Source organism: Myxine glutinosa, chromosome 3 (assembly GCF_964187855.1).
Source record: "Myxine glutinosa chromosome 3, kmMyxGlut1.1, whole genome shotgun sequence".
In the NCBI taxonomy this organism is placed as follows: Eukaryota; Metazoa; Chordata; class Myxini; order Myxiniformes; family Myxinidae; genus Myxine; species Myxine glutinosa.
Window position 1 is genome coordinate 65909828 of NC_136263.1, and position 9698 is coordinate 65919525.

Here is a 9698-nt window from a genome sequence, read left to right on the forward strand (position 1 = left end):
GAGTCGGTAGAACTTCACTTCCATTCCTCAAACAAACTAACAGCACTTTTTGATTTGAAAAATTTATCTATCAATTCCATAATGAATGTCTCAAAGACAGCTTGTTCGTAGAGCATTGTAATGTACGCAAATGCGTCACATCTGCAAGAATCTCTCCTGCCTCATACCTTGCTCAGATTGATACTTTGAAGACCAAGCCCTTCAAGATCATTGGAATCAAGATCATTATTGATCTCCTGCAATAAAGCTGAGTCCATGGGCCTCTCACTTCCCCATCGCAGAGAAGTCGGTGGTCTCTGTCTTTTATCGCCTCCTTTCTGTGCTTCGTCCCCCTCCCTCCTCCCCACCCTCCCCTTCCACCCACAACGTTGCCACAGGGTGTACATGGTCCACCATCAACCCCCTTCTGGTGAAACTCCCAAAATCCAGGATCACTACTCACCTCCACTCAGTCGTTCCTCTTTCTTCCTGCCTGTGGAAACACCTTACACATTCTCTTCAATCTCATTTTCTCTCCAGGTCTTCAAACAGCTGGTTACCACCATCTCAGATTATCCCTCCCTTCCAAAACCATGATTTTTTCGACCCCCATTAAACCCCAACCGCTCCTCCCTCCCCTCACCCCCAAGTCTACCTCCTTCCAAATTTTCAGTTTTTCCTTCCTGAGAGTTTGCTTCCATATCCATCTTATCCCCCCGTGCATCATCTCCTACCCCTCTTTCCTCACAACATCTCTTGTTTGTCCAAGTCTCCATCTCCCCAGGGCCGGCGCTACCATTAGGCCAACTAGGCAGCCGCCTAGGGCGCAGACATCAGAGGGGCGCATTACTGAACTTGTAGCAATAGCTCGAAGACTTCCAAAGTTTATGCTGCCACAAGAAGTACTTCTCTTCATACTACAACAAAAACTCCTGGATAATGTGCCTAATGTTTCCGTTGCTTTAAGGATCCTTCTCACACTTCCAGTATCAGTGGCAAGTGGTGAACGTAGTTTCTCAAAGCTCAAAGTTATAAAAACTTACATACACTCCACAATGTTGGAAAAGAGACGAGTTGGCTTGGCAACTATATCAATTGAACATGCCCAGGCATCAGCACTTGATCTGGTTGAATTTGTGACAAAATTTGCAAAGGAAAAGGCACGCAAAGTGCGATGTTGATGTGTCTGAAATGGAAACTTTTATGAGACATTTTTAACTCTGTTTGTCTGTTTTTTTGTTTGTTTCTCTGTCTGACTGTAAGCGAAATATTGTGGTGACATGACGGGTTGGTTACGCCAAGTATCCTTAAATGGTATATTGTGGCGGACACAAAAGCCCACTGGCGTGGTGACATCATTCCGCGCACCAAGTGGGCGGTGGCCACGCCCGAGGGGTAGGCGTGGCCTCATGATATACACCGGGCGCGCAGCCCGGAGCGGGCCAGTGTTACAGTGAGCTCCTGAAATAAAGACGCTTATAAGTTACCGCTTGTCCGCTTCCTCCTTGCTCGCAAGCAGCGCGCGTAACGCCGCGCTTTACTGGTGACCCCCTCGACGTTGGATCTGCCGGAGCGATCCTTCCACACGCGACGCCATTGCCATGGCCAACCTCATCAAACTTCCCGAATTTTGGGAGGCTCAGGCCGAAGTCTGGTTCGTCCAGGCCGAAGCCCAATTTCGGCTTCGGCACCTCACCGGCGATGACACGCGCTATTGCCACGTCGTCGCCTCCCTCGGGCCCGGCACGGCCGCTCGAGTTGTGTCCGTCCTTCGCCACCCACCGGACGGCCACAAGTACGAGGCACTCAAGCGGCTACTCCTAGCCACGTTCGGCCTCACGGACGACGCATGGGCCGACCGCCTCCTGGATCTCCCCGAGCTCGGTGACACGCGCCCGTCGGTCCGAATGGACCATATGCTGTCACTGTTGGGCGACGAAGCCCCCGGTTCTCTATTCCGGGCGCTTTTCCGTCACCAACTTCCAGCGCAGGTTCGCCTCGCGTTGGCCGGGACCGGGCTGACGGAACCCCGAGCATTGGCAGCCGAGGCGGACAGGTACTCCGCCGCTTCGGACACGCGGGCGAGAGTCGGCGTGGCCGTCACGGCCCTCGAGGCTGATGCTGCTGATGCTGCTGATGCTGCTGTTCCACAGCATCAGCTTATACAGCATACGCAGCATGCTGATACGCACCTCGTGACCGCCGCCACGCCCCGCCCACCACCGCGGCGAAAACCGCCACCGCGGGGAAACCCGCCAACTCCACCGGCCTGGCAGAGCCAGCCGCACTCCTCCAGCTCCACCACCTGGTGCTGGTTCCACGCCAAGTTCGGCCACGAAGCTCGGCAGTGTCATCCGCCATGCTCCTTCAACAGGTCGGAAAACGCCCGGGCCGGCGCTCAATAGTGGCGATGAGCGCTGGCCGTTTGAGCAGCCTGCTGTTCATAACGGACACCTTCTCCGGGCGCCGTTACCTGTGCGACACGGGAGCGCAGGTGAGTGTCGTTCCCGCCGGCACGTCAGACAAGCACGCCGCGGGTGGGGGCCCCGCGCTGCTTGCCGCGAACGGGACACCCATCCGTATGTACGGAAAACGCTGCCTCTCTCTGCGGTTCGGAGGGCAGGTTTTCCGATGGACGTTCGTCACCGCCGACGTGCCCATGGCACTGCTTGGCGCGGACTTCCTGTGCGCTAATGGGCTCCTGGTCGACGTCAAGCGCAGACGTCTTGTCCAGGCCGAGACGTTCAGCTCGCTCGCTTGTGCGTTGCCCAGCTCAACGAGCAGCTTGCCAAGCGGCTTGCCGAACGGTTCGGTTCCGGCCACGTTGGTCTGTACGCTTCCGGCAGCGGACGCATTCACCCGCCTCCTTGCCGGCTTCCCGGCCCTCACGCGGCCCACCTTCTCGGCGGGGGCCGTCAAGCACGGGGTGGCCCATCACATCCCCACCGTCGGGCCACCGGTCTACGCCCGGGCACGCCGCCTCGAGCCGACGAAGCTGGCGGTGGCAAAAGCAGGGTTCGCTACCCTGGAGCGACTCGGCATCGTTCGGCGCTCAGAGAGCGCTTGGGCGTCGCCGCTGCACATCGTGCCGAAGCCCGGCGGGGGATGGCGACCGTGCGGGGACTATCGCCGTCTCAATGACGCCACGACTCCCGACCGCTACCCCGTCCCCCACATTCAGGACTTTTCTGCCCGTTTGGCGGGCAGGTCCTTCTTCTCGAAGGTGGACCTCATACGCGGCTACCATCAGGTCCCCGTCAGGCCGGAGGACGTCCCGAAGACGGTGGTCATCATGCCATTCGGACTCTTCGAGTTCCTGCGCATGCCCTTCGGTCTGAAGAATGTGGCTCAGGCGTTCCAGCGACTGATGGACAGCATCCTGCGCGACTTGGATTTTGTCTACGTCTACCTGGACGATATCCTCGTCGCCAGCGCGTCCCGCGAAGAGCACCTACGCCACCTCCGCACGCTCTTCGAACGCCTGGGCCAGCATGGCCTGATTGTGAACCCCGCAAAGTGCCGGTTCGGCGCCGCCATAATCGATTTTCTGGGGCACCGTGTCACCAGGCACGGAGCCGTCCCCCTGCCGGCCAAGGTGGAGGCGGTGAAGGGGTTTCCGCGCCCCCGCACGATCAGAGGGCTGCAGGAGTTCCTGGGCATGGTGAACTTTTACCATCGGTTCCTGCCCCGTATCGCCCAGCTCCTGCGCCCCCTGCACGAAGCTCTCCGAGGTAAGCCGGGCAAAGGTGACGTTACCTGGACCGAGCAGATGGACACGGCGTTCACGGGCGCGAAGCTCGCCTTGGCTAACGCCACCATGCTCGCGCACCCGGCGCCCGATGCACCGATCGCCCTCACCACCGATGCCTCGGACTACGCGGTGGGCGCGGTGCACGAGCAATGGGTGCGTGGAGCTTGGCAACCACTGGCGTTCTTTAGCCGGCAGCTTCACCCGCCCGAACGCCGTTACAGTACCTTCGACCGCGAGTTGCTCGGGCTTCACTTGGCGGTCAGGCACTTCCGCCATCTGCTCGAGGGCTGTGCGTTCACTGCCTTCGTCGACCACAAGCCGCTGATCTTCGCGATGGGCAAGGTCACCGAGCCGTGGTCGGCCCGGCAGCAGCATCACCTCTCGGCCGTGTCCGAGTACACGACGGACATCCAGCACGTCGCGGGGAAGGGCAACCCTGTGGTGGATTGCCTTTCCCGGGCCGTCGCCCACGCAGTCCACCTCGGCATCGACTATGCCCGGATGGCAGCGGACCAGGCCGCTGACCCCGACGTCCAGGCCTTGCGGACCGCCGTCACGGGCCTCCGCGTCACCGAGGTGCCGTTCGACGGCGCGGGCGCGGCCCTCTTGTGCGACGTCTCCCTCGGGCGTCCTCACCCCATCGTGCCCACGGGCTGGCAGCGCCAGGTGTTTGACGCCATCCACGGCCTGTCCCACCCGGGCGCGAGGGCCTCCCAAAGGCTGATCGCCGACAAGTTCGTCTGGCATGGCCTCCGGAAGGCCGTCCGCGGCTGGGCCAGGACGTGCCTCGCGTGCCAGCGCGCCAAGGTGCACCGGCACACCCAGGCCCCGTTGGCCCCGTTCACGGTGCCGGAACGCCGGTTTGACCACGTCCACGTGGACCTGGTGGGACCTCTGCCCCCCTCGCGGGGTTTCACCTACGTCCTCACCATGGTGGACCGCACCACCCGGTGGCCGGAGGCTGTGCCCTTGGCGTCGACAATGGCGGCCGATGTCGCGCAGGCTTTCATCGCCACCTGGGTCGCCCGGTTCGGTGCCCCCTCAGACATCTCGTCCGACCGCGGCCCCCAGTTCACCTCGGAGCTCTGGGGGGCGGTCGCGCAGGGGCTCGGGGTCTGCCTGCACCGAACCACGGCCTACCACCCCCAGGCTAATGGCCTGTGTGAGCGATTTCACCACTCATTGAAGGCCGCGCTCCGTGCCACCCTCCGTGACGGCGGCTGGGTCGACAGGCTCCCCTGGGTCCTGCTGGGCCTCCGGACGGCGCCCAAGGAGGACCTGCGCGCATCCGCGGCGGAGTTGGTCTTCGGACAACCGCTGCGGGTGCCGGGCGAGTTGCTCCCCGACTCCACGGCACCATGGTCCGCGGCACAGCAGCGCTCCGCTCTGCAAGAGACCGCCCAGAGGTTCGCCCCGGTGCCAACGGCATGCCACGGGCACCCACCGATGCACGTCGCCCCGGAGCTTCGCACGGCGGAGTACGTCTTCGTCTGCCACGATGCCCACCGGACACCACTGCGGCCCCCGTACGACGGGCCTTTCCGCGTGCTGGAGACCGGGGCGAAGCACTTCACCCTGGACATCGGCGGTACTCCTGACCGTGTTTCGGTAGACCGCCTCAAGCCGGCCCACCTCGACGTGGACCATCCACCGCCAGTGGCCCGACCCCCCCCGTCGGGGCTGCCCCCCTGCGGGCGGACCCCCGGCACCGCCCAGCCCCGCCGCCACGCCGCCCCCCGGTCCTGCACCCATCCCAGGGGCAGCCAGGGGCATCCCACCTGGCATCCCTGCACCCCGGACGCCGCCGATCGCCAGGGGGCGCTTCGGCCGGGTCATTCGTCTGCCCCGCAAACTGGCCCTCCAGGTGCGCAGGAATTCTGGGGGGGCGCGTGTGGCGGACACAAAAGCCCACTGGCGTGGTGACATCATTCCGCGCACCAAGTGGGCGGTGGCCACGCCCGAGGGGTAGGTGTGGCCTCATGATATACACCGGGTGCGCAGCCCGGAGCGGGCCAGTGTTACAGTGAGCTCCTGAAATAAAGACGCTTATAAGTTACCGCTTGTCCGCTTCCTCCTTGCTCGCAAGCAGCGCGCGTAACGCCGCGCTTTAATATATACTTAAAGGTGTGTGAAGTAAAAGGTTTGAATGTTGTGTTGCCAATGGCTGAGGTTTGCATTATACCGAGTGCCCTTTAGTTCAAAATGATTTGTGTGCCAAAATATTTTATTTTGTATTTGCGAAAGATAATCAAAGATTGATGATTTTAAATTTTGATTTTGCATATCTAAAACTTATTGCTCAAACCAAAAACTGTTTTGTTTATCTGTAATATCCATTCACACACTCATAAAGGGACCACTTTCTTTATTTTGCATTGCAAACCACATGTGGTGTCATATTTTTTTGAGTGAAAGCCCATTTGCCCCAAAGCGTGGGGTAACAGGGCCACTGCCATATTTATGGAGTTTGCGCCTTTAATATTGGTGCTGTTGGCATCTTACGGTACTTATTCTTGCAATTTAAAATAAATTTAGCAGTTTCAAGTTTTCTGCTTTTTATTTTTTCTACAAAACATCTTTTTAATAATCGAAGTTGGCAAAAAAAAAATTAGGGGGGGGGGGAGGGGATGCAAGTAGCTGGCCTTGCCTAGGGCGCAAAATAGTCTGGCGCCGGCCCTGCATCTCCCTCTCCCTCTATTTTGTTCTTCAACCTTGCTGTTGGTGTTTTCCCCCTCTTTCTATTGTTCTTTTGTTCTGTTGCATCCTAATCCATTCGGTGTTCTAGCTCTTCCATGAGCCTTAACTTTGTATACAAAAAGTCATTTTGCAGGTGTGGCATATTGATTGCTTGCATGACAACTAATCACATTGCGCTATTTGTTCGCCACTTGAGTCGAGTGGTGAATTCATTTGGAAAGATGGTTGGGAAACAGGGTAAAGGGAGCGAGGTAATTGGGAAATAAGGAGAAGATAATAAGCTTATAAACGGTGTGATAGACGCTTGATGCGGCTACATCCGGGATTGTGGATTTATTTAATCTGGTGTTGGTATAGAGCAGGCAGTTCCCCCGAGACCCAGAATGGGCCCAAGGGCAATAATAAGGGTCGGCCCCCTTCATCTGAGCCCCCTTTAAAAAATATCTTTTTTAAACAACCAAAACTTAGGTTTCCCTATTTTCATCGTCAGAAATACATGAGGGAAATTGGGATGTTATTCACTTATTCCTGGATGCGGATTTGTTTCTTAAACGATGTCATCTGGATGGGGCTCATCCTCACTGTCTTCCCCTCCTCATAATTCTCCCCTCCCCCTTCTTTCTCACTCCTCCTCTCTCACCCATCTCTCCCCTCCTTTCTCACTCCTCCTCTCTCACCCATCTCTCCCCTCCTTTCTAGCTCCCCTCCTTTCTAGCTCCCCTCCTTTCTAGCTCCCCTCCTTTCTAGCTCCCCTCCTTTCTAGCTCCCCTCCTTTCTAGCTCCCCTCCTTTCTAGCTCCCCTCCTTTCTAGCTCCCCTCCTTCTAGCTCCTCTCCTTCCTAGCTCCCCTCCTTCCTAGCTCCCCTCCTTCCTAGCTCCTCCCCATCCCACCTCTTCTCTTCTCTCTCCCATCTTTATCTCCACCTTCCACCCCCTCACCCTCACCCTCTCTCTCTCTTTCCCATCTTTTTTTCCCACCTCTCTCTCCCATCTTTCTCTCTCACCTTCCTCCCTTGGTATTCCTGTCAGTGAAGCGACGGGTGGTATTTTCTGGTCCTAAAAATGCTCACATCACTTTCAAATTCCAGAGATAAGGCAAAAAAGATTCATAGCTGACAGATCAGTTATATTGGAGAAGGAAGATGAGAAAGATTAACAGCTTACAGATCAGTTATATTGGAGAAGGAAGATGAGAAAGATTAACAGCTTACAGGTGAGTTGCAATGGAGAAGGAAGATGAGAAAGATTAACAGCTTACAGGTGAGTTGCAATGGTCAATGGAGAAGGAAGATGAGAAAGATTAACAGCTTACAGGTGAGTTACAATGGAGAAGGAAGATGAGAAAGATTAACAGCTTACAGGTGAGTTGCAATGGTCAATGGAGAAGGAAGATGAGAAAGATTAACAGCTTACAGGTGAGTTGCAATGGTCAATGGAGAAGGAAGATGAGAAAGATTAACAGCTTACAGGTGAGTTACAATGAAGAAGGAAGATGAGAAAGATTAACAGCTTACAGGTGAGTTACAATGAAGAAGGAAGATGAGAAAGATTAACAGCTTACAGGTGAGTTACAGTGGAGAAGGAAGATGAGAAAGATTAACAGCTTACAGGTGAGTTACAATGAAGAAGGAAGATGAGAAAGATTAACAGCTTACATGTGAGTTACAATGAAGAAGGAAGATGAGAAAGATTAACAGCTTACAGATGAGTTACAATGGAGAAGGAAGATGAGAAGGATCAACAGCTTACAGGTGAGTTACAATGGAGAAGGAAGATGAGAAAGATTAACAGCTTACAGGTGAGTTACAATGGAGAAGGAAGATGATAAAGATGAACAGCTTACAGGTGAGTTACAATGGAGAAGGAAGATGAGAAAGATTAACAGCTTACCGGTGAGTTACAATGGAGAAGGAAGATGAGAAAGATTAACAGCTTACAGGTGAGTGACAATGGAGAAGGAAGATGATAAAGATTAACAGCTTACAGGTGAGTTACAATGGAGAAGGAACATGATAAAGATTAACAGCTTACAGGTGAGTTACAATGGAGAAGGAAGATGAGAAAGATTAACAACTTATAGGTGAGTTACAATGGAGAAGGAAGATGAGAAATATTAACAGCTTACAGGTGAGTTACAATGGAGAAGGAAGATGAGAAAGATTAACAACTTACAGGTGAGTTACAATGGAGAAGGAAGATGAGAAAGATTAACAGCTTACAGGTGAGTTACAATGGAGAAGGAAGATGAGAAAGATTAACAGCTTACAGGTGAGTTACAATGGAGAAGGAAGATGAGAAAGATTAACAGCTTACAGGTGAGTTACAATGGAGAAGGAAGATGAGAAAGATTAACAGCTTACAGGTGAGTTACAATGGAGAAGGAAGATGAGAAAGATTAACAGCTTACATGTGAGTTACAATGGAGAAGGAAGATGAGAAAGATTAACAGCTTACAGGTGAGTTACAATGGAGAAGGAAGATGCGAAAGATTAACAGCTTACAGGTGAGTTACAATGGAGAAGGAAGATAAGAAAGATTAACAGCTTACAGGTGAGTTACAATGGAGAAGGAAGATGAGAAAGATTAACAGCTTACAAGTGAGTTACAATGGAGAAGGAAGATGAGAAAGATTAACAGCTTACAGGTGAGTTACAATGGAGAAGGAACATGAGAAAGATTAACAGCTTACAGGTGAGTTACAATGGAGAAGGAAGATGAGAAAGATTAACAGCTTGCAGGTGAATGAGAGGGACGAAGGGAGATGATAATGAGTAGTTGCAGACAGGTGAGAGGCAAGGAGATAAATATTACCAGCTGGCAGGTGAGTGATAGGTATAAGGAGCAAGGTGAGAAAGTACCAGCTGACAGGTGAGTGTAGATAAGAACGCCGAATAAGACGAGGCATCGTGAGCGCAGCTCCATGGACTCGGTATATGAAGCACACGGACTAGTGTGAGTCCTGTGGAAGTCCGCAGTCTCTTCTCTGACCTCTGTCTCCACCCACATTCCACCCACCCTGTACAGAGTGCGAGCAGGGAATTTCCGTGCCTGGCGAGATGACCGAATATGACGTCATTTCTCATCTTTCATGAAGAGCTGTTTGCATAAGAATAGACGTTAAGAGCCGTTTAAGGTTTCATTAATCACCCTTTACTAATACACTATACAGTACTCATTTACCTGTGAACCTCCTTTCTGTTAATGGGTTTAAGCGTTCACAGAATTTCTAAACAGATAACATTTGTTTAGGATTTTCCGATGAACTCATTTTA

At 53.9% G+C, this 9698-nt stretch overlaps 1 protein-coding gene across 1 annotated transcript in view; it reads right to left on the reverse strand.

The window, feature by feature from the left end:
* The window catches only part of LOC137424230 (thymus-specific serine protease-like), a 134157-nt gene extending 124689 nt beyond the window's left edge, over positions 1 to 9468 (reverse strand). The window contains exon 1 of the mRNA XM_078774149.1: positions 9285 to 9468. Coding sequence (XP_078630275.1) covers positions 9285 to 9432 — 148 coding nt within the window. The 5' untranslated portion in view covers positions 9433 to 9468. The remainder of the gene's footprint in view (positions 1 to 9284) is intronic.
* Between the last annotated feature and the right edge of the window lie 230 nt (positions 9469 to 9698).